The sequence below is a fragment of the Neolamprologus brichardi genome, chromosome 15, assembly GCF_056152115.1.
Source record: "Neolamprologus brichardi isolate AB-2024 chromosome 15, ASM5615211v1, whole genome shotgun sequence".
Classification (NCBI taxonomy): domain Eukaryota; kingdom Metazoa; phylum Chordata; class Actinopteri; order Cichliformes; family Cichlidae; genus Neolamprologus; species Neolamprologus brichardi.
The window spans coordinates 28,066,025-28,091,228 of NC_142118.1; the positions used below are offsets into that span (position 1 = coordinate 28,066,025).

The following is a 25,204-nucleotide window of genomic DNA, read 5'->3' on the forward strand; positions in this document are numbered from 1 at the left end:
ATTATTATTATGAGACTAACAATGTTGGAATAAAAATAGTAATAATATAAACGTATTTTTCAAACTGTTAATACTTAACAGTTGCTATTTTTGTTTGTACAGCCTACTTTAACTGATTGCAGTAACAAAAAATGCGGTAAAAGTGAATGGGAATCATTCACTTAATTCTCACTTTGCCTTGTCCAGGCAAAGGCTCTGGAGACACATGCTTTCACATAAGTCACCTGTGTGACATTGATTTTAATGCAGAGTTTATCACGATGCATTACAAAATCTCTGCATTTAAATTTACACGAAAATTGCATCACTATTTAGCAGTGTTAACAGTTTTCTGTCATCAACTTCTTTTTTGCTGTAATGATGCAGCAACAGGAAATCCTTAAATATGTGAGTCATAATGCATTTGCTTCTCATCATAAAGATACCAATTAATTTTAGTACCCCTTCAAAAAGGTTTGGGCCTGTCTCCAATGGAAAATGACTAGGATTATAATAAGTAAGGTTTATTTAAGTCAAGCATAAGCAAAAAGTCATGCTTATCAAATGTGTAGTCACTCACTAAAGACTTATTTTAACATGGGGAATAAACCCCCTGATAGGTCTTACTGAACCAGCTGACAAAACTGGAGTGAAAACTATTTTTATTTTTCATTTTTATTTTTAAAACAGCCTGTCCAGTTTAAAGTGAATTTCTTGCACCTGTTTGAATATCTGCCAGATTAAAAAGAGTTTATTACAGTATGCTGGACTGAGTATTTCACTGTTGTATGTATGTGTGCTGAGGAAGATTGCCCCAAACAATGGTAGTGAAGTGAAGCAGAAATGGCGTCTGACAGCAGAAGAGCATGACTTATTTGCATGGGGGAACCTGACAGTTGACACATTATTGGCACCTGCTGCTCAAAGCTAAAGCTCATTAAGACAATAAGAGGAAGAGGGCTTGATTTCGAAAATTCAAACTCGCCAATCGAGTCACAGCATCGGTGTTGTCTCATCTTCCTCGTCCTCATCTCTGCAGCTCGGGGTGTTTTCCTGTCTTAGTGCAGCTTTCGCCACAGCACGGCTCCTCTGTGGCTGCAAGTCAAAGCAAACCTCAAATGAACTGCAGATGCACTGGCACAGAGCTCTGTACGCTCCACCCACAGGAAGCATGGCTGTGTATGTTGTAAGGTGAAGCTGCACAGGAACCAATAAAAGAGGTTTATTCTCTAAACCAGGACTCATGGTGTAACCCAGAAAATGTATGAAGTTATTAAACTCACAACAAATACCATAATCAAGATGAACTCTGATAACTAGACGCCTCTGCAAGTAACTAACAACAATCCCAAAAACGTGATTTTGCACTTAAAAAACTTTAAAAACATGTGAAGGAGCCACATCTTGCAAAGAGTTTCATTGTAAACATTTTCCTTTGACATGAGAAAAACCACAACTTGCAGTGTTAGGTTAAACTTTTAGTCTTGAGATTCCTGTGGCCATCCTTTCACGCAGCAGCAGTTTGACTGAGCTCACAGATGTCAGTGGCACTACAAGCAAGAAAATGTGCACAACATGCAAGCTTTTGATAAGTGAGCTAATTTTTAGTTAGTTTCCCCTCTTCCTGTTCACATCTGCTCAGTGTGCACGTGAGATGACGTGGAGCAGTCAGACATTAAATCACTTGACAGGCTGTGAAATGGCGTGCAGCAACAGATCTGGGAGGAGAAAAAGTCCTACAAGGAGATCGAATGCTGATTTCTGACCAAGTAGTTGGAATCTGCTCATTTCCACTTCCATGTTTCCATTGTTGAACTGCATTAAGATTAGTTTTGTATAAGTTGTTGTTTTATCATAAACTGGGCTTTGGTACTTTATTCCTCTCGAGCCGTTTCAGCCAAAGTCTTTGTAGAATAAGAAGCATTTATTGGGGCGATTATTCTAAAATTTATTTCAAGTAACTTTTATTTCAGTGCATGTACAGGATCACGAGGCCAAACTGATAAAAACTGCTTTCAAAGGTGTGCTGACTCAGGGCACCCTCATTAAGTCCGTTTCGGATTGTTTGGTGGGACACATTCACAGTGTCCTGCTGAAGGTCATTTTGTAGCTGTGGCAGTGCTCACCCTGTTCCTCCATGCAAAACGGAGCAGATACCAGTCCTGGTATCATGGGTTATAATGATAATTTGCCAGGGAGTCTCTGGCATCACCAGCAATTTATACTGACCATTATGGAAAAGTAATCTTGACTTGAAGTTGACCCATTAGAGCATTAACTTAAATGTTCCCATTAAATAGTGAAAATAGGCCCAAATAGTTGAAATCAGTGATCGTTTAAAAAGAAACCAGTTCTAGTATTGTATTGCAATTTTTATTTCATTTGCTCAACCAAAAACAATATGTTAGCATGTAAGAAAAGACTAGACATGAGAACAGTATGGTACATTTCAGATGATAAAAGAATACGTCTGGAAACCCCTCTACAAAACTTACTTCAGCCAGTCATCTCTGCCATTATTCCCGCAAATTCACAACTTCCATTCCCTCAGCTGGATTTACAAAGTGTTTCCATCATTGAGCAGACCTCACAGCCAAAACCAAAACGTTTTTTTCGCAATCAGAGATTTCCAAGCATGTAAAGAAAGCTAAGCTGCTGATCACAAAGAGTTTCTGTGACATTTAAAATGGCATGAGGGAACACAGAACACTGCAGCCAGACTCATTGGGACTTCCAAACAGGGCTTCAGGTTTACAAAAAACTAAATCACACACACTGAAGATCATCTTTGAACCCTCGTAGGCCTTGTGTATCAAAGTTTGATTGTACTTCTGAGCTGTAAGAGAAGCAGCTTCACAGCTGCATGGAAAGAAGTCATGAGTTATGTTGAAAGCAAACAGAAAAACACTTGGTGCAAAGATGTTTTCTTGGAGGGAACAGTACCAAAGTGATTGAAACTCTACCTTTAAAATCAACTTGACCATGATGAACAAAGAAAGAAACTGCAGATGATCATAATGACAGTCCCATAGATATTATTACTAGTCAACTTTAAATCTTTGACATATTAAATGCAACTTCGGAACAAGGCACAAACTACACAGCTCCACAAAAGAGAAACTTTTCTTGATCAAAACATTTCCACTTCCATTGTGACATGTTTCTGCTTTTGACAAAATCATTAAAACCTAAAATAAAAAGGCGACTTTTCTGAGATTGATCATGTTTAGCAGGAGACCGTCAGGGTTAAAATCCTTTGGTGAGAGAGCCTCAATGTTGGTGACAGAGGCTCTGAGCGACAGCTGTCACGGTGGATTGCTTTGTGTGTGTGGGCTTTTTTGTCTTAAAGTGCAATCGATGCTGTGTAAACACTCTTGGTGAATGAGTTGATGAAACAGCCTTTTTTTAAGTGGATTAACCTAAACTGTCTCCAAAAAAAACATTCCTCCATGGATCACACCATGTCCACACATGAACTGAAACTGCTTTCATATTGTGTTCACAGTATTTTCGAACCAATCTCAAACTGATGACTGTAACTGAAGAGGAAAATGACATTTCTCAATGTGTGATGCCTGATCTTATGTAGCAAAGCTATAACATCAAAGCCCTTAAACAGTTGTGTAGAATGAGATCCACCAGAGGCGCCAACAGCCACTGAAAGACATGATTATCAAGCCATCTGTTGGGTTAAGTAGTATAAAAACTGTGGTGATAACAACAACAACAAATTAGCCAGTTAACCCAAAGATTCTTCTAAAGGGGGCATGGCCACATATTTTACACACAGTTTATAGACGTACCATTAGAATTTTGACGATGGTGTAATGTTTCTTTGGTCTAGTAGGAATTTCAAAATTCTTCCTTATGAATTCATAATCAGGTCCTCATGGTCATCTTAGCCTGCACTACAAAGCAAATCTGGCATTACAATGTTGGAAGTGTGCTCTTTAGATTCATCATGCAGGTAGCTGGTTCATCAAAACTTAAGGCTTCACTCGCACTTAATTTTTCAAGTGCCAGCTAATGACATCACCTGCGAGGCAATGAAACAGTCATGAAAAAAAGAGTTGCTTGTGCAATCTGCATATTTGCAAAGTTGCACACAGATAGCTAGCTTAGTTAAGCTGCGTTAGCCTGCCTTGTGAGTGAATAGTTGTTGTCAATATGACAGTAGTGTCTGCAAAGATATGCCCCCAAAGGACACGAACAGCCACTGTCTGGCACTAAAGCAACCTCTCCACATACGACTACTGCCTCACTGAGGCTAATGGAGTTAGCAGTTAGCATTATCTAAGTTAGCCGCCTGTCACCAACTTCTACAGAAATGATCAATTGCTTCACTTTGATCCCAAACAGCATGTTTCACTGGTCTGCTGCTCTTTTGGGATATTTACATCATTTTGCTTGCTACCAGCAGTACTGAAACATGTGCACAATATGGCTGGCAGGTGCTAACAAGTTTTAGCAGCCCTCTCAACAGCACACAACTAGCAAAGAATCACCAAGCCAGATGAGCACTTGATGTTACCCCTATTCAAAGTGAAAAACGGGTGAGAATGTTGGAAATGTAACAGGTGCCCAAGGGAGCTAGTATTAGCTGTCATTAACTTTTAAGTAAAATAGTGATTACTCAGTGCAATTATCAGCTTTTCCATTTGATGTTAAATTACAGGCTGAACAAGCTTGTTTGCTCAGGCGTTTTTAGAATGCAATCGAAACATCGCAAGCAACACACTGCATCCAAGATTGTGTGGGCAACACAAAATGTCACAAGTGAGAGTTGGAGTCCAGAGAGACAAAACCTGAAATGTGTGTGGGATTGCTGCCTAGGAGTGACCTGTGGAGATGGTATGCTGCTGCTTTTTAAGATCCCAGTCTGATGCTTGCAATATACACTAAAGACGCTCACATTAAAACGTCATCCCCTCTTGAATGCTTAAATCGGCTCCTGCAGAGCACACTGTGGCTGTTAGCTAGCCAAGAAACTCAATTACGTTTTGGAAATGGCCACTCTTCAGGATCTCATTCAGACAACAAGAGTACAGAACCATACCACAGACTTTCATCCATTGCCTCAACCTGTTGTGTTGTATCTTGAAGCTTTGTTGGGACATCAGTCTCTCAGGTCCAAACATCTCTCTCTTATACTGATTGTACTTTAAGCACTGAAGTTAAAGACATGCTGAAAGTGACAGTTCTCCTATCTTATATCATAGCATGATAGGGGTAAATACAGTTTGTCATTTTAAGGATTTGACAGCAGCAGGAGAAAAAGGCAAAGAAAAAAAAATGACACGGTAAGCACTGGTGAAAGAATGAATGGCACATTCATGTCCTTGCATGGACACAATCTCTTAGATTTTTGGGTTGTCCGGTGCACCTTTTGAAAAAAAGTTTAATTTTATAAATGTTTTAAAATGAAAACAGAACATCCCCCCTTCAGAAAAAATCCAACAAAAAACAAAACTAATAATAAAGTTCATCTCCAATGTGGCTACAGATACAGTATCCTAGGATTTATAGAAGAAATATTCTGAGTGTGCTGTGATATAGAAATGAATTCCATGAAATTATGTCTTACAGTGTTGCGCTGTTATTCAATCACATCAGCTTTCAGCTTTACAGAAAGGTAGTGGTGACACAGTAACATCCAAGAGGGGCCCAGAAGGGCCCTCCCACAAGAAAAAAAAAAAAAAAAAAGGAGACACTGAAATGTTTGGTGGTGTTTAGGAGCAGGGCTGTAAAAAGAGATGCTACACTTATTGCTTGTATTAAAACTTGTGACGGGTAATGCAAATTCGTGGCAGACCTGTGACCTTCGCCGTACTAAGAAAACAAACATGCTAAAACAAAAAAACCCCACAACAGACTGAGAAGGATGGATGATAGAGACTCGTTAAATCAAGGGAAAGGGAACACCTATCTATACGTCTGGTCGAGGCGCATGGCGGGTGAATCAGCACTTCTGTTCAACAGGTAATGTTTGGTAGAGAGCTACAGGCAGCTACACCCCTCAGTGTCTCATCCACCTGCCGCTTGACGACAGAAAAATGACAAAAACGCTCGCTTTGGGAGGGAAACGACGCCTCTTATGATGACTTCACAGATGAAGAGACGGGCCAGGGAGCATCCTGTATAAAGACTGGATTATTGAGCTACTCATATGGCCGTAGATCCACACTGAAACAGACGTTGGTGGAGAGATTTTATTTGTTTTGTCTAACTTTTTCTCTCTTTTGTATATGTTCAGGTTAAAATAGTATTTGAGGAAGACAAGCTTTACAGTGTCCTGCAGTGTTAGCCTCCACCAGAGACTGTCAGTCCTTCATACGCAAACACACGCTACCCCTATGGCATTATGGGAGAAAAGTTTCCATCTTTCGGCTCTCTGCACGCTCTTGATAAAACTTTTGATAGTGAGCAACTTGTGGTTAATACAGTATCACAGAAGAGTTCACTATTGGATTTATTTTCTTCTTATAGGAGGACAAACAGAGGAGCCATCTTTGCATAAAGACTTTCGCTCCTCTGTCCTCCAGGATGCCCTCAGCAGGAAGGCGAGGGGAGAGAGGGGGTTGTGAGATGGGGCAGTGGGAATACGAGGCTTTGCAGAATGGATTCTGTGAGTCACAGCTATCAAAGGCTACAAATCTCCTACCACCACCAGCCTGTCTGACACTGCTCCGCACCAGATAATGTCCTCTCTGTGTGGTAAAATGATTTTTGTCGTAATCGCCACCGTTTTTTGTTGTTTTCCGTTGTTATATTGTCATGTCTTTAAGTTGACCATGGTTGTCTGTCGGTTCTTGTAGGTGTTTCTGAATGGGGAAGTCCAATTCCTCTATGCTGTGCTGGACCTACCCAGCTCCTCCCGGATTGCTGAAACACAGAACAAAGACACGGCCACATTCTTAACGTGGATCACAATAAACAAAGCCAACAACTGCAGTTCCTGTAACACTCACTCAAGGCTGGCTTCAAGGGTGAGTCAGTTTCCCCATGTTAAAATACCCAACTTTGGGTGAATCTTTGTAGAAGTGAAAGAATTGGAGCAAAGAGTTATGAACCACCACACTTCTCCAGCATGTTTGTGCTGTTGGCACCTATTATAGCAATGCCAATAGAATTTAAAAAGTATAAGCTCCTTTGAAGGTACACACCCAAGAAGATGATGCTCCAGTCGTGGTGAATGGAATTACAGTATTTTAGTTGTCAGTCAATTAGAACTAACAAGCAGATATCTGTATCCTTACATCACACTAGATGCACTGCAAAACACTGCTAACCAAACTTGCTAGCTTGCTTAATGGACAAGTTAGACCTTCTTGTCAAAATATGATCACTTCTGGCTCTCACAAAATAAAAAAAGTTTTAAAAAAAAGTGTCCAGAAACCAGGGGGTTAAACCTCTTGGGGTTAGCATCCACCTTTTATACGCACCTATGGTCGTAATGGTTCTGGGAGTGACTAATGTAGACCGCATGGGAATTTTACAGATATAAAACTTGTTGATGGCAATATCAATGAACTATCAGTATCAGAAATCATCTTTATCCTTCTGCAAGTATGCTTCATAACAGTCTGACTAGAATCCTTTTGTTACATGACAGATGCATTTTTAAAAACAAACAGACTTTTTGGACAATTTCTAAAGGAACCCTTGGAGTTTAGTTAGTTTAGGGCTTCTACGCTGCATATGTCATAAAGCAGGTTCTTGTTGTGTGGCAGGCACCTAGAAATCCTTCCTACTGCTGCAAAACAACAAACTGCATGTGAACAATTAGATTATGGCTTCATCTTACAAACATAAAGCACAATCTCACATTTAAAGATGTGACTGCACGTTTCTAAGAACAGGGTTTGTAGGTAGGTTTTTCCACTTCCTGTTTTCAACCAGCATTTAAACATAAAACAGGCTAGCCTTGAATAAATGAAGTAATTCATACAATGGCCAGTAGAAGGATGGATTACTGCACTGTCGTGTTTAGTATGGACTCACTACAAAGCCTTGCTGGTCTTTCTGTAGGATGACTAAAGTGGTGATAATTACCATCAATGAGCTCTTCTTTTAGTTTTGACAGCTCCTTCCTCATCTCATCAAGAATGTCCTAAAATATAAAAAGAAGTCACATTTTCATATAAACATGATAAATGTCATTAGACCTCAGAGACGAGCTCGTCTTGTGCAATTGTTAATTCCCCCCCCCCTTTTCCTTCTTTTACTGTGGGTACGCATCCTGGCATCTGGTAAAAGAAGCTCCCATCTCAACTTTACAAAGTAGCTAATCCCTTCTTAGGTAATCTCTGTGGGATTAGAGCTAAAGACTTACTTAATGACACCAAGATGCAAACAAAGTGACATACAGAGTATGGAAGGTGTACTAAAATGATGAGCCTCAAGTTTGACCTATAACTTCAACCCAGGCTTACTCAGTGAGACAGTGAGTGTGGTGAGTGGGTCTGTGGGCTGTCACGTCTGTGGCCAGTTGTAGTGACAGATATGCAGAACTCTGACAGACTCTTTACTTATCTAAGAGGCTCATTCACAAGGTCAGAGGGAGGAGCTGCCTTCTAACAGGACTGCACACACCCACACTACCACACACTGAACTACTAACAGGACTGCATAAATAATGAAGAAACACAGACCAAGGTCAATAGACGCTCCAGTTCCAAGTTCCATTTTACTTTTATTTTACAACAACAGCACTATACAGCTGACTTGCTTTAATATGAAAACTTTGTGGAGCAATATTGATCTTGTCGGGCGACTTTTGGGCCACAAGGAAAAGAAATTCAGTCACCATATACTGCAACAACCTGAAAACCACAATCACAGTATCAAAGGGAATATACAGAAATAAAATCTGTGTCTAAAAATGTTTACTTACCTGTTTCAATCTATCATAGTCAACAGCTTCTGTTGGCACACCATTGGCACTTAAGGATGCAGTAGGTGTAGGAGTGGATTTAGGTCTATGAGAAAAGACAAAGAGCATAAAAACTACTTGTAAGATCATAAAGCAACACCAGCTACTATGTGATTTATGAGTAATAAATGGAGGTTTTGAGCTCAGTAAAATCATTTAAACCACACAATCTGCTCTCCTACAAGAATGCTGACTCTTGTTTAGATGCTTGTAAAGCAACTTGAGTAAATTACACCATGAGAGAAAACAGCAGTCGAATAAATATGTCTCAAACTGTATTTGAATCTATTTTATAGAGGAGGAACCATAAATAGTTGAGATGATAATAAATAAAAAAAAAATCAGATGTAATATTTGACATCATTTACATGACAATAAACTCTCCAATCAAACGTGTCTGTCACCACAGGCCGGAGATTTATTAGTATGCTGAACTGCACACTGAGCATTTTCTCTTTTGTATTAGTCCGATATAAAATGCACATAAACACAATTAGCAGCCAAATCCTGGTCGATGCATGCACAAACATTGGATACTGTACACAGAGACATGCAAGGGAATACACAGAAAAGCAAACACACAGTTCTCAGCCACCTATCAAACTGAAATAAAGAGGGGGCAGGTCCAGTTCATAAAATGTACTATAATTATATGGAAACTGGATATTAGACTATGCAGTATAGATAGTCCAATATCCATACTGTGAATACACCAAAATATTAAATTCCTTATTAATTCACTGGCACGTTCTGATATGACACAGACTCAGTATTAAGAAGCTGGCAGGTTAAATACTGGGTGCACTGGATATTTGTCTTCTCACATGTTCCTCTGTCAGCTGATGTCTAGGAGAGTTAAGGGCGTGACATAGTCACTCATACCAGATATCCCAAGAATGTGGTTGAGCTGAAGCTTCTCTGGAAAGAATAATAGTATAAAATTCACTGTGGAGAACTGAAAAACTTATAAAAAGGTTATTGCTTCCAGAAGACGTTCCCTTACTTTTCCCACAGCTCTGGAAATATTGAATGTGTCAGTTATAAAATGAAGCAACCTCTGTTGTCTAGACAGAGATCAGACTACATTCCTAACAGTGCAAATACACTTTACTACCCCTGTCTTTTTAAGAAGGAAACCTGAGGTGTGGCACAACTTCCCTGGAGGAATGAGAAGTGAAGGAAAAGGAAGTGACCTAAACAGCAGGTCATTAGGTAGCTATGGGACTGGGAAAAATTTGGAAACTGAGTTTGTGGTGTGTTTGTGTTCCTTTTCATGCTGGTCTCAGAACAAAAGAAACGGTGAAGGTAAGAAACAGACTGAGGAAGATAAATCAGTGCGCACACATTATACAACATTTACACAAAAATTTAAAAAATATTAAAGCAAACAAATTAGTGTTTTGCAGATGATTTGGTGTATGTGTATATTGTGATTTACCTGCCCAAATGCTGCCCATCGCACAATAATACAAAATATAAGTAGTAGTAGTACAGGGGTGGCTGTAGCTCAGGTAATACACACCATTACCTGAGCTACAGATACACATTCACATCGGGATGTGAATGTGTATGAATGTTAGATAGGGAGTACTTAACAGTTTAGAAAAAGTGTTTGTGTGAATGGGTGTGATTGGGTGAATGAACGAGTTGTATGAAGCGCTTTGACTGCTCAGAGTAGAAAAGCGATATATAAGAACCAGTCCATTTACCATTTACTATTACAGTAAAAGTCAACGTTTTTCTGGTCAGATCAACAAAAAGCTCCGATGCGTGCAACACTACAGGGTCTGACAAGTGACAGTCTGCTCAGCTCAGCTCTATGTGGGCTGCATATGAAAGTCAATTTTATTAAGCTGGAATCAAAAACACCCATCTGGTCTTCTCTCTTGTGTACACGCACGCACGCACGCACGCACGCACGCACGCACGCACGCACGCACGCACGCACGCACGCACGCACGCACGCACGCACGCACACAGTCTTATCTGTCAGAGCCTGCTGGAACTGTTCTGGCTCTTCAAAGATAATACTCTGCCAAGTCTACTCTACACTGGGTGGACACACATTTTTGTGTTGGTCTGTATGATAGGGTGGGTGTACAGTATGTGACGGACACATATGGATTTTCCCATTTAAAATAAATTAAGTTCTGAGTGCAGCGGGCACACAGCATGCAAACACAATGACTAGATTATATTAGAAACCCATCATCCAGACGCACACCAAATTGGACCAAATGGCACGTATCAAACAACAGACGAGCAGGCCCGGCCCCCTACAAGCCTGATAAATGTAGTAAAGAATACAAAGACGGCACACGATTCAGTCCAAACATCCAAGCACTTCGAAAGAACTCCTCTCCAACCAAATCGTCACAGCAAACCTCAACTTTAAAGGAAGTTTGATTTGAAGAAAAAAGGTTATCTCAAACTTTTCAGGGCTTTTTCGCTCTACCTGTTGGAGGAATCTGCTCCCATGGGATTTCTCCACGGAGACTCTCGTCTGTGTGAGCAGCAGAAACACTGACTTTACAAATTACAGTGTAAAACCTATATATGTACTGCAAAACGCCAGCCTAATGGGAAGGCTTCTGTTAATAAGTGGTTGTGTGGATATAAGAAAATACTTGGTAAAATCCTGATATAAGTTATGTTTACTTAAGGTTTGTTGTGGAGTTCCACAAGGTTCAATACTCTGCCCCCAAACTGTTTATACTATATAGCTGATATCTTATATGTTACATGTGTGGTGATGTCACTTATTTTAATTACTTTCTGCTGTTGTGGAAAAAGTCTGAAACAGCTTCTCATTTCTGTGTAAAGGAAATTAAAATGTACTATAATTCAGTGATAAAGTATATATTTAAAAAAAGAACAACAACAACAACAAAATAAACCCTCAAAACAAACAACCCCCCCCCCCATAACTGTTGTTGTTCAGGCTAATATTAGTTAATGCTAGCATGCTAACATAGATGAAGTATATTTTTTGATACATAAAATATGGTCTTGCATAGTTAAGGTTGACCAATTCGTCCACCACACACCTTCATTTGGTTATGGATGTACACCATTTTTATTATTTGGGTCACTACTGTATATGAAATTATGTGGTAAGGATGCCATTACATTCTCACCCGTTCATTCTCACACACACGCTGGTGGTCTTATGAATCTGCACATAAAGGCCAGGATAAGCTTTAGTGGTGTTAGCCAGCACTAAACGGCCCCAGCAGTGCATCATGCTAAAGCTAGTTGATGCTAATGCTTCAATATATCCTCGTATAGTTTCAGAGGCTTGGAAATCATGTTTAGCTGTGTCACGCTGCCATTCAGTTAGGAAATGATCGGCATTCATATCCTGGGTGAACTTAATAAACAAAAATTTAATTTAGAACATAAATGTACTTGTAATAAACAAACATTTCAAATGGAGACGCAGGAAGACACTGTACCTTCCAATAACTGGAGATTTGCTACCATTCATGGTGTTTGTTCTTTCCCATGGCTTCCTGGGCATGTCTGGAAAACAGAAAACAAAATATAAGAAATACTGAAACCAAACATGAACCGACATTAAGATCAGTATGCCTATAACCTAACTAGATTAAAGCTAGCTGTAAACCTTGTCACCAGTTTCAGGAAGATGTTTGTTAACTGCTAATACTGTTGTCTTCATTTAACACTCACCTGGTGTGCTACAAGCTGACACTTTAGGGGTTGTATTTATCTCACCCTCCTCCTATTGGGCACACAGAAACAAGGTTTAATGAGTCACAATAAGGATCAAGAACGGGTCTTGTGATGGAGTGTCTACACAGAATCAGGGGGGTGTGTGTCACATGATTGTTGGGTTTTTCTCTCTGTGTATTATTGTAGGGTCTACCTTACAATATAAAGCGCATTGAGGCAACTGTTGTTGTAATTTGGTGCTGTATAAATAAAACTGAATTGAATTATTCCTTTTATATTAAACCAAAAACCTTTGAGATCAAGACAAAATAACAGTGTGCAGAAATTAAATGTTGTCAACTGACAAAAAAACGCTCCCTTAAAAACTGACCACATATCTAGAGGCACAAGTTGGGAAAGATAGAACGTGGCTGTTGCTATATGCAGGTAGAAAGCACTAGATGATTTGTAATTATAAGCAAGAAGTTGACTCTTAAATGCCTTTAAATACCTGTGTGCAAAACATTCTTCCACTGCCCTTATTAAGCCTGGCAGAACCATGACCAAAGCTTAAAAAAACAACAACAACAACAACAAAAAAAACCCCTAAAAGGCTAGATTTTCTCCATAGAATCATGTATAAGTAATTAATATTATACTCTAAGAATAGAAAATAGTATGGAAAATGTTCAACAGATAGAATTCAACCATGTCAAGTGCTATTTAAATAGTGATTGGTTTATATCTTTATTAATATATCCACAACTCAAAACACTTTATTTTCTGCAATTTAGGTAAGTACTAGAAACTTTATGACATATGTCAATAGTAACAGACAGGTATGTAGAACATGACATCCTCTAAAGACGTACAGACTTTCATATCAAAAGCACTCAGTGATCAAGGAGTGAAAATACTCTGAAATAACTGAAGCACACTGAGGAGCTATTGTCTGACGATAGCAATAATGACATTTTGAAACAAAGTCAAACACAGGACCATAGCATGACAGGGGCTTAGACGATGGTTCTGGTGTTACTTACTGATCTCTGGTCAGGTTCAGGTGACGAGCCCTTCTCCGCAATTCTTCTCCTGTAAGATGTAAAAAGCCCAGGCACAGTGAGGAGGGCTTAAACACTGATCGATATCAAGTCTCATTTCCAAATTTAAAACCACTAATTGCCTAATTTCAGAAATTAGGACAAAATTTGCATGGTGAACAGACAAATCTGGTTTTGGATGATCGTGCGAGTGTACCTCCTGGCCAATAGGGCGCTCATCTCCTCCATAAGCCCCCCTCCTCCAGGAAGGGGCCCGTTACCTCTGGTCTCTGATTTAGCCCCTGTGGCACCCATCATGGCTGCTGCCAGAGCTGCCCCTGCATCATCACTCTGAAGGGCCACAAGCAAAAACACATTTGTATTCTTCATAAACAGAGAAGGTATTTACAGTGTTTGGGAAACAAATAGAATAAATGAAAAAGGATTGATGTTTTTAACACTCATTTTATATCAGAAAAGCTATGTTTTTTAAAGTACGATTCATATTTTACTTAAAACACAAGTAGCCATGTAGTCATTGGCAGACAGTGAGCATTACATGAAATCCTCCTGTGAGCCCTAATGAGATGTGACAGATGGTGACTGTGTCTGTGTGTGTGTGAGAGAGAGAGATCATGTGTGAACATGGTGTGTTTGGATAATGTTTTAGTGACTGTGAGATCGTGTATGATGATTGGGGGTGACCGAAATGCATGCATATGCAACCAGTTGCCTTCCTAATACTTATACACTGTATCCTAAATGGTTCACTTATGAAGACGTGTTAGTTGAGCTTTCCATTGGTCCATTAACAAATCAAGCGCTCACCCTTGGCACTTTGCGCAACTTGGCTCCAGCGAGGGCAGCAGCCAGGCCTGAGAGAGGGCGGTCCTCTGCAGGAGAGAACAGTCCGGTGGGAAGAGGTGGTGCTGGGGGTGGTGGTGGAGCTCCGGGAGGGGGAGGGGGACCCGGCGGAGGAGGTGGCGTCCCGCCTGGAGTCAGTGTCGGAGGGAGTGGAGGAGGTGGCGGGGGTGGAGGGTGGCCGCCGGGGGTGGTGGGGGTGACAGCCGGGGTAGCAGCCGCAGAGGTCACAGTGGAGCCGGGTGGCAGGGGTGGAGGTGGGGGAGGGGTGGGGGTGGTCAGCCCTGGAGTCTGTCCCACGTCTGTTAGGGACAGGGGTGGAATAAGGAGCAGTGGGGGATGGGTGAAGACAGAAAGACATTTTTCAGAACAATTCCAGACACAAACCTGCGGACGGCAGGATGTTTGCATTAAAACTGATCACACTCCAGCGATTAGATGGATCTCTGGGGTGGGACCACACAAAATAGCATGATTACATTCCATATTGTTAAAGCAATAATTCTGTGTTACCTCTACTTTTCCTGTTTTATGCTTAAGCAAATCAAATTCCTTTTTTTTTTGAAAGGGGGAAGGCCAAAAGCTCTTTGGGGAAGCACACGAAAAAACAGGAGGAAAACCCCTATTTTCATGTTGTCTTTAATCTGACACTGGATAGTTAAGTTGACTGTTAAATGATGAGAAAGTGTATTGAAAATGGATTAGGATGTAGACTGAACTATCACTTTTGAGGGGGAAAAACCCCCAAATAGGCAAAGTAGTTCTATTTTCTTAAATATGATACTGACTTATGTTTGTATATCTGTGGCTGACATTTAACTGTCATATTTCATTTTGACCCTGCTGGCTACGTGTTAGCCACAGGTTTTCAGATCAATTATTAATTTGAACTGCATTACTGGAACCAAACTGCAGGATTTGTTGCCAGTATTTCCCTACTTTTCAACATATAAAAGGAATGATGGCATGCAACATCATACTAGAGCAAATTTGTTTTATTAAAATGTGGAATTAATGACTGGATTTGCGTTTAAAGGAAGGCAGAGTGCCAAAGGGGTAAGTCAGATATCACAATTGCTTTTCATGGTTTACTGAAAACCCAATTTGGACCATTTAACATTCCAATAAACAGAACTAAGACATGCAAGCCACACTAAACATTCAATTAAACAAACATTTTGGTGCAATGACACACACATACAAGCATGCATGTACACACCAATGCATAATAACCAAAAGACAATTATGAAAAGGAACTTGGGAAGAAGCATTAATTCATAAATGAGTCTCAAACAACCAGATGTTTGCTTTATGTGGGATAGTTTGTGCGGAACCTATGGTATGATACAAGTAATCCAGCCTCTTTCGCCCAATCATTGTGATGAACTCTGTGAAATATTTGTTGTTACTTTACTCTGAGTACAAATCAGCTCCTTTGCCCATCTTTACTTTTAAGCATATTCCCTACAGGTGCACCAATCAGAGCCTGTCTCAAAAAAATTAGATCAGGTATATCAAAGGTTCTGTGTTTGCTGCACCTTGTGTCAGAAGGAGCACACCCATCACTAGTGGGACAATTAACATAGTTAAGAGGAAGCTAACAGCTGCATTTCAAAGTGACACCAGTTTTTCTTTTCTTTGGACTTTTCGACATTACCCTCTAAATCAATGACAGTTTTCCTATTAGCTTCTCTCTTAATGTTTGGTGCATTCCTAATATTACACAACAAGTTTATGTAGATAAGATTTGAACAGCACAGTCGATGTTCCACTGATCAAGTCGAGTGAGCTTCCAGCTGTGCCTGCTTAGAAATTGGCTTCCAGACCCAAAGTAAAAAAAATCAAATTATGGAGAGTGAAAGGTCAAATGTGTGTGAAGCTTGTCTGAGAATGAAGAAAAACAAATCAGGCAAGAGATGAAGAAAGCAAGAGTTTTAGGCAGGTCTGTCAAAGACACAGACATGCCATGCTGAACGACAACACATTTCATATCCAATGAACAGCCAGCCAGCACGAGGACATACACAGGCTTTGTGAGACTGACAAAGAAGCTAGACAAGTTGGAAAACAATAGCTGTTACACATTGATATCCCACAAAAGTTACCATAGTGAATATTTTAATATTAGAAATTGTAACCAGACTGAGTTGAGTTACAGCAACCAGGAAAGGCACAATTTTTCTAAAGAAAACTCCTAGATCAGTCTGTGTCACAGGACTTACTTTGTGTTGTGGCCAGATCAGTGACAATGTAACAACTAACCCCTGTTAGAGTGTGAGTTGCAAGCAGTGAAAGACAGAGGGGAGAAAAGCAGTGAGAAAGAGAGAGCAGAATCCAGACTGGAGGCCTTACCCTGGGGCTGGGGCTGACAGGAGAAATCCCCCTGAGCCGATTGGGGCTCTGAGCCTGCGGCTGTGTCCAGCTCCCCTGGCCCCGACAGACCCAGGCCCACAGGGAGGGAGAGGTGTTCAGCAGAGGCAGAGGTGGCAGCAGCAGCTGCAGCAGCAGGGGGCGCTGTGGAGGGAGAGGGCACACCAGGAGCCTGGGATGAGGAGGGGGGAGACGAGACTGAGGAGGAAGACGGAGGGGGAGCTATGGGCGAGGGAAGAGGGGGTGGGGTAGGCGGGGGAGGTGGTGTTGGGCAGGTAATGCTGAGGGGGGTGTGGCCGTGTGGGATGGTCACAGGAGAAGGTGCGGGAAACATGGGTGGCCCATTAGGGGATGGCGAGGGAGGCTTTTGGGTGAGAGGGGATGGTGCGGCAATCGGGATCAGTGGCCTTGGACCGGTGGCCTTCCCCGGGGGGCTGCTTATCATGACCGGAGGTGAGGGAGGCAATGGAGTAAAATTGCACGCTGACCACACCACAGACTTGGGTGGAGGAGGAATTGGAGCAGGGGCAGGAGCAGGGGCAGGCGGTGGGGCTTGGGGAAATGCCTGCTGTCGCCGTGGAACTGTGGCGTAGTGAGGCAGGACAGGATGGAAGGCAGAACCGAGTGAGGTGGCAAACCGGGAGGCCGAGTGCCTGAGTGGGGGGGTTGGGGGTGTTGTAGTGGAGGATGGCGACTGGGTCCCAGGAGATGGGTAAGTGGGCGTGGATGGAGATATGGGCGTGGAGGGGGTCCTGCCGTACTCCTGAGGTGTGGGGGTGCACAATGTGCTTTCGAAAGCTGGACGTGCGAATTGGACAAAACCGAGGTTGAGGACAAGACAGGACAGAAGCGGACAGAACGAAGGAAAGAAGGCAGGAAGGAATCAGCCGTCGTGCACACAGAAGGGAAAGACAGCAGGTGAGGAAAGATAGACGGAAGAAGGGAGGGAGGAAAAAAGAGAAGGGGGCAGATGAAGCAGAAAATACCAGCACAGAGCTAAACTAAAGTTTTCCTCCAGCTTGTGTGTACGTTCTTAGGCTAAGGTGATGCTACTGTGTTAGTAAACAGGTGTTAGCACTGAGGACACAGGCAGAGATAGAAAGCTTTCAGACTTCTGCTCACTGAAAGAAGAGGGAAAGAATGAATGTACTGAGGACGACAATCAAATGACAGCTTACCACTCATCTCACTCTGATATTTCACATAACAGTATAGAGTATACTGTTAGACTGTTACTGTCTAACAGTACTGTCATACTGTTAGTATAGACGAACATACCAATGTCATAAAGACTATTCAACAGCAGCACAAACAGGTCCAGATAAATTAATTCTAGACATTAAACAATGAAAATTTCCTCAAATGTAATTGCAATAATCATGCATGAATACAACAACATTAATAAGATTAACAAAACTGGGGGCTTGTCCGGGATAAGGTGATGAAAGTTATATGGATAATCGTACTTTGGAGCAGTATGATAGTTGCATGAAGAATGATTCTGTAAAGCATGATACTCCAATCTGTAAAGCTGCCTTCACACATGCACCTTTCACATTTTAGGAAGAGTCAGGCTGCGCTGTTGATAGTTTAATGATTGTAATGAGTATGCAGTATCGTCATACCTACATAATAACAGACCCATCTTTCTCATTTGAAAGACAACATTCTGAACCCAATTCCTCGGCCTGGAGATCTTCCAGTTTGTAGTATACAGATGCATAGCTTATATGTCCAAATCAGAGTCTTTACTAGTAGATGGGATGCCCATATTGTAATTGGTGTCCAATATTTTTTAAACTGATGTTTTAAGAACAAGAAAGGGATAATACATTAAAATGTAAAGAAAACAAGAGTCAAATTGAGCCTGAGGCCGCTTTTACTTCTTTTACTTTAGAAAGTTAAGAAAATATAACATTTTGATGAAGAACCAGACCACAAGTATGCTTAGTTTATTTTTTCTCACCAACATTCATTTGTGTTGTTGAGAGAACAAGCACGTCCCCCCCCCAACAAAAAAACAAAAACAAAAAACAAAAAACAAGGCAGAATGACTGGACTCAATGGGCCTACTATAGACTGATCTAAAAATTGCAGCAATAAAAAAATCCATTATGAATGGAACATCAGGCATATTTAAATCAAGTAAGGTTTTTGATTTTTAAATGTTTTTAAATATTTTGAACTTTTTGATCACACCTCATATTGTTTTAATGGGGTGTAGAAGCACATCTTCACGTCTAAAAGGAACAGTATGGAATGAATTCACATTAAATTCCCTCTCTTGTTCATTATGCATCTTAGCTTGGTCCCACCTTGTCTAATTACTTTGATTTTGCACCTCTAGTGCTTAGCATAGCCTAGACTGTGTTCTCTGTGCCTGCCATATGTTTTCAATGTTTGTGGATGGTATAATCCTTAGATCACCTTCTGCTCTACTTTACTTTACACGTGCTGCAATTCCACACCTTTTTACCCAAGTCTTGCGAGTGGATTTTAGGTTTTTGCTCAGAGTAATACTGTGGAAGGGAATATTGACAAAAGATAATTTTGTGATTGTTTTTATTGCAGATGTTAGATGTTCATATTAGCACCATTACTTGCGTAACCTCGGTTCTCAGAGTAGTACGAGTGAAAGTATCATGGGAAGGGCCTTCCTCATTGGCCGGTGATTGCAACGACCACGTTGGGCAGAGTAGCCCACCTAGAGTTGTGCTAGAGTTATTATTCAAGATAAGCCCCTCATCTTGCTTCACTTCAATGAGGACAGCTACCTGGTGAGAATTCTCACTCATGCTACTCTGAGAACCTGGATTACACAAGTAACCTCAAATTCTCAGACTCTTGTATTGCCAGAAATGCTCATCACTACCAATTCGCAAATAGCCCATCTATCCAAGTGAGGACCCCGAGCTTGTAGTTAAGTGTTGCTTTTGCTACATTTTCCAAGGCCATGAGTGCACTGGTTGCCAGACTATTAGTATAGTAACCCCCAATTTATATAACCAAGAGCAACTGCCTCCACAATCAAATGCGACATCCATTGGGTTTCAGCAATACCCTGGTCTGCCCTTGGGAAAACCAGAGTCCACGAAGAGTACATTGAAAGTGTAAATGTGTGAATGTTTAGCAGATGCTAAAGCTAGCAGCAATACTGTTTTCAAACAGATGTTTTAAATCAACCTCCTGCAGAGGTTCAAATACGAGGAGGGCCACGAAGCCCAACACTACTAAGTCTCAGTGGGGTCAGGGTTGCAGAATCTGCAAAGATGTGCATGTAGAGTTGGAGCAAGGAGTGTTGTGACTGTGAGATGAAGGGCTCTACTGAAACAGAATTTATCTTTCAAAACGTGAAGGGACACCTAATTAAATCTGTCATTGCCTCTCACAAGCCACCCAGGTCCACTGTCTAAAAGTTCTGTGAGCCCATTTTCACAGGACTATTTTTTATAGAGAGTTACTGTAAATACTATATATTTTCTATATTAAGTTTAATTTAATTTCTTAATTTGACATAGTTTAAAAAAACAACTTTTTTTGCTGAAAAAATATGGTTCTACCACCATCTCATAAATTGGCAAACTTGTTTCTAAAAAGAAGAATTTAGAAAAAAAAAAATCATACACCACAGCAATCACACAAGTTACAGCTACAATCACACAATCAGCCCAAGTTCCTGTTAGATTCTGATTTGATTGTGAGATAGCATCCTAGCAGCTCCCTCACAGTCACTGCAGTGGTACTTCAGATCTTGTAAACAGCAATCACTGCACCCTGTTTCTTAGTGTTATTCTGCATGACATGTAGGGCTTTTACATGCACGTATGCACACACCAACACAAACATCCAACCCCAGGAGGGTTTCACCAGCATTCTACATGATGATGTATTTTTAGGCTCTGAGTCAGGCCACTGAACTCTGCCTGCCTCTGTGTGTGTGCTTATGCATGCATATGGTAATTGGCCAAGCGTGGCACTGAAGCATGCCATCCAACACAGCCTTCCCCACTGACCCAGAGTTGGATTATAGGAAATTTCATTCTTATCTAACAACCAAGCAGCTCCAGTTTAGAACGCATACAACACTAGGGTGGCGTCTACCTACACCTCTACCCTGCTGCTCAATTTAAGCAGTAATTACACTTGACGGCAAATATTTGCACTCATTTGAGTGAGTGAGCTTGACTGAGGTGATGTGTTTGTTCAAAATTATTTTCCTGCTTCGCTGATGAAGATAAGTCTCACAGTTTATAAACTGTAGAATTTTAATTTGTGTATGAGCTGGCAGCACACTTTCTAACATAACACGCTAACTGTTGCATTCATGTGGATGGACTCTGTCTCCCCGATGCCTCAGCAATCTGTTCCCGGCGCCTGGCAGATGAGATTACTGTAACTCAGCACCAATGAGACTAGATGAAAATGTTAAAACAGAACGCTTCTCTTCATTCTTCAATACATTTCCTGTATTTCAAGTACTGCATCTAGTAACCTGTTTTGGAACATTCGGAGCTGGAAAATTATCAACTACTACTTCCGAGAAATGGACCAATTCTGCTTTTCCTTACTTTCAGTCATATGTGTACTGTTCCAGAAGTGGATGTTCATATTAAACATAGCAAAAGGGTCCAGTAATGAGGTCAGCATATGTGTGCAAATTCCTTGTGAGCCAAGTGCTCAGGCTTCAGACTGATGTTTCTAGCCTTGATGCTTTATGACATCAATGCAAGTAGGCATCCCAACATGGTCATCTCAAACACACAATGCTTCCTGTGAGCACAGAGGCCCCTCCCAACTGGCTCAAATTTTGTTTGCAAGCTGCAGCCAATCAGAAGGAGACTCTCTTAAATGGAGGAAAAGGAGTTAAAAGGGATTAACTCCTGGATATTTGAGTGCACTGCTAATGGACTTGATTCACCCACAGTGCAATGCAAAAGCAGGCACTGCTTGCTGCTGGAAAACTGAGTTTTTTCAAATTGGGATGGATGGATAAAAAGACAAAAAACAAAAACACCCCCCCCCCCCCCCCCCAAAAAAAAAACAACAACAAAAAAAACAAAAAACAAAAATATGCACTGTGGTTAAAGTATAACAAGTCTAAATATCACATCATCATTCAGATCATGTACCATTTTTAGGGAATTTTGTTTTATACCAACTGAAAACCACCACACGTATAAATAAACTGTTAAATATTAACACAATAATGACACTGTATGAAACTGACACAAAAACTTCACTAAATGTTCAAATAACAAAAATGACCATTTTAAAATGTACTTTGGAGAGATAACTGAAAGATAACGCTTGTCTATATTTACTGTGAGCCTGAGACAAACTGCTCCTTGGACAGAAAACAGTCACATTAGTAATATTGTAGTAGTAAAATTAGTAAAATGAAACAAGTGTGCGCAGCAGCAGAAAACACAAAGTGGATTACTCACCAGCGTTGGAGATGCGTCTCCCTCTCTCCCAGTCCTGCTGCTCTCTATCCAACTGCTCCTGCTGCTCCTTCTCCAGCCGCTCTCTCTCCACCTTCTCTCTCTCCATCAGTTCACGCTCGGCACGCTCCTGCTGCTCCTGGCGCTCCCACTCAAGTCGCTCTTTCTCTGCCTGCGCCTCCTTCTCCTGATGCTCCCGTTCCTGACGTTCGCGCTCCTGACGCTCCAGCATCTCTCGCTCCAGGCGCTCCCTCTCTTGGCGCTCACGCTCCTGACGCTCTCTCTCCTGACGTTCTCGCTCCTGGCGCTCCCTCTCCATCTCCTTCTGTGCCTCCTGAAGCTGCCTGGAGGAGCAAAAGAGATGCAGGAAAATGATTTTCTTTTTTTTTTTTTTTTTTTAAATTGCATCATCTTTCAATCGCTTCTGTTGTCTTGGTCAAATTTCTCCAAATAAAAAAAAATAAATAATTTTTTTTATTTGAGCCTCTTTGAGTCTACAATCAAATAATGTGTGCTGTTTTTTTTTTGTTGTTTTTTTTTAACAATGAACAGTTAGCTGTGGAGATGGGTTAAAAAACAAACAAACAAAAAAAAAAAAAACAGGATAAAATGCTATGAATGAGTTTGATGCACATATTGACCATGGTGATCAGCGGGCAATTACTCACATCATTACATAACACATGTAGAATAGAGTAGAACAGAATAGAATAGAATAGAATAGAATTCAACTTTATTGTCATTGCACATGTCACAGGTACAGGGCAACGAAATGCAGTTTGCATCCATCCAGAAGTGCTTTAGCCATGATATAGATATATTACAATATATATTAGCAATAATATAGATATGTAAGTATATTTACAGAATGGGTCATGTCATATGATAACAAATTTTCCTCGGTGCAATAACCATGCTGTTCAGCCAACTTCGCAACTTCACCCAACTTCGTTAAAATCTGTGCGCATTAAAAACACACACACACACACACACACACACACACACACACACACACACACACACACACACACACACACACACACTGACTGCCTGATGTGAAAGCCTGCTGCACAGAGCCAGGTGTGCCTGTCAGAGACAGAAATATCAAAACTCTCACTGTGGCTTTTTTCCCTCACCTAAAATCTTAAAATGTGACCTTAATACTCTGTTCAGCACAGACAGTGGTTGCAGACTCATGTTTAGCCACTAGGTGTCAGCAGAAGGCAGCAGCAGAAGAACAGGGAAACAAGAAATGAACCGTTTAAGCCATGTGCGCCAGTGTGAGCACTTCTGTGTGCCTGCATGTGGAAATGAAATCAAGTGCAATGTAAAGGAGGCCATTTTTAATTTGCTATAGCTGAGATTCTGTGCAAAGATTGCTGCAGGTAAACCGTTCAGTTTACAAGAATATAAAAAAAGAACACAATAGGAAAAACTATCATGACCTAGTTTGAAAAATAAAAACTAATACTTTAACACCTTTTTAGAACCTTAACTAGAAGGTAAGACCAAACAATATTTAAATGGTGCACTATAATTAAACAAAAAAACAAAAATACAGTGAACTGATAAGAAAAAGAAGACATTTTGAGACCTTTTCTCTGATTTCAACCATCAGATTTTCTACTTTGTGCCCTGGGCTACTATGCAGATTGTAGCAATGACTCCATTAGGATGTAAGCACAGACTCAGTATGCTGTGTAGCAGAGCTTACTGGGGGAGTAAGCTGATATTGCATTAGAAGGTTTTAAAAAGTACAATAGTTACAGGTTAGAAAAGTGACAACAAAAAGACGAACACCAAACTGTTAAATGGAGGGGAGCTTATGGCCTCCAGTATCCAGAACCCTATGGAAAAAGCCCATATTTGTAGACCAGTTTGGTCTACAAAAACGGTCTGCCCCTCAGCGCTCTGTGGTGCTACATATTTTTTTTTATAATTCCCTTTTTGGGCCGATACTACAGGTGTTAGTGGACTGCCTCGCGGTCACCATTAAGCCATATGGATTGCGTATTTGAAGACTTGCTCTTCTCTAGAGCAGGTTATACTCAAGATAAGAGATCAACACACAGCCCCACCCCCCAGCGCACTTCTCTGAAACATAATGTCCACTCCAGGAAAAGCCTGTGGAGCTCAGCAAGTAAAAAGAGACTGTCTCAACACCACTTCACACCAATGAGACTTCAGCTGAAAGAATACAACTACACGCTAAAAGGAGGAGCCCCTTGACATCTAATTTCATTGTAATTACTGACAAATAAGAGCGTGGAGAATTCTGCAACCATACACGGCATGCTTTTCTCCCTTTAAATAGACTTGAATTTTAAATAAATACAATTCTGCAAGCTATACAGTGCTTTTCCAGTCTACTGACCAAACAATCATACAGCAGTTTTTACACTCTATAGTGTGCTTTTACCAACACACACACACTCACACCACGCACACGTTTAGTCTGTATCATGTGCTTGGCTTTTTTAGATTATAGTTTTTCTTAGGATGAGTGAAGCCAGATAATGGCCATGTTGAACTACCTTCATAGGACAGATCCCTGCTCCATTGAATGTATATGAAATTATCTACCAGAGCCATGCAGCACTCTGATAGACTTTTGGGTACAAATAAATAAAGTGTGTCTGTGTAGGGTGTGAACTGGGGGAAAGTACAAGAGATAAAATGCGAGGCAGAGAGCAGGTGCAAACAGCGGGAAGGTGTAATCTGTCAGGTACACACACACACAGAAATCTTAAATTTCATTGGAAAGCCTCGACTGTGTTGTCATAGCCTGATTTACGGGGTCATAAATTATACTTGTTGCAAATAAGTGAGCGTTACATTCATAAATTACACAACCAAGAAGAGAGATGGTGGGAAATTAAGTTAAATGCCAAAAGGCACTCCCCTCTCCC

General features: G+C 40.9%; 1 protein-coding gene across 4 annotated transcripts in view; it reads right to left on the minus strand.

Annotated features, from left to right (window-relative positions):
- Positions 1-2,336: 2,336 nt before the first annotated feature.
- Positions 2,337-25,204, minus strand: part of enah (ENAH actin regulator) — a 130,247-nt gene continuing 107,379 nt past the window's right edge. For all 4 annotated transcript variants that reach the window (XM_035910101.2, XM_035910100.2, XM_035910099.2 and 1 more), the window contains 11 exons: positions 22,299-22,639; positions 16,837-17,652; positions 14,452-14,786; positions 13,841-13,974; positions 13,627-13,675; positions 12,602-12,653; positions 12,367-12,433; positions 11,367-11,414; positions 8,873-8,957; positions 8,032-8,089; positions 2,337-6,861 (listed from right to left, as the gene is read on the minus strand). In XM_035910101.2, coding sequence (XP_035765994.2) covers positions 6,824-6,861; positions 8,032-8,089; positions 8,873-8,957; positions 11,367-11,414; positions 12,367-12,433; positions 12,602-12,653; positions 13,627-13,675; positions 13,841-13,974; positions 14,452-14,786; positions 16,837-17,652; positions 22,299-22,639 — 2,023 coding nt within the window. In that variant the 3' untranslated portion in view covers positions 2,337-6,823. The remainder of the gene's footprint in view (positions 6,862-8,031; positions 8,090-8,872; positions 8,958-11,366; positions 11,415-12,366; positions 12,434-12,601; positions 12,654-13,626; positions 13,676-13,840; positions 13,975-14,451; positions 14,787-16,836; positions 17,653-22,298; positions 22,640-25,204) is intronic.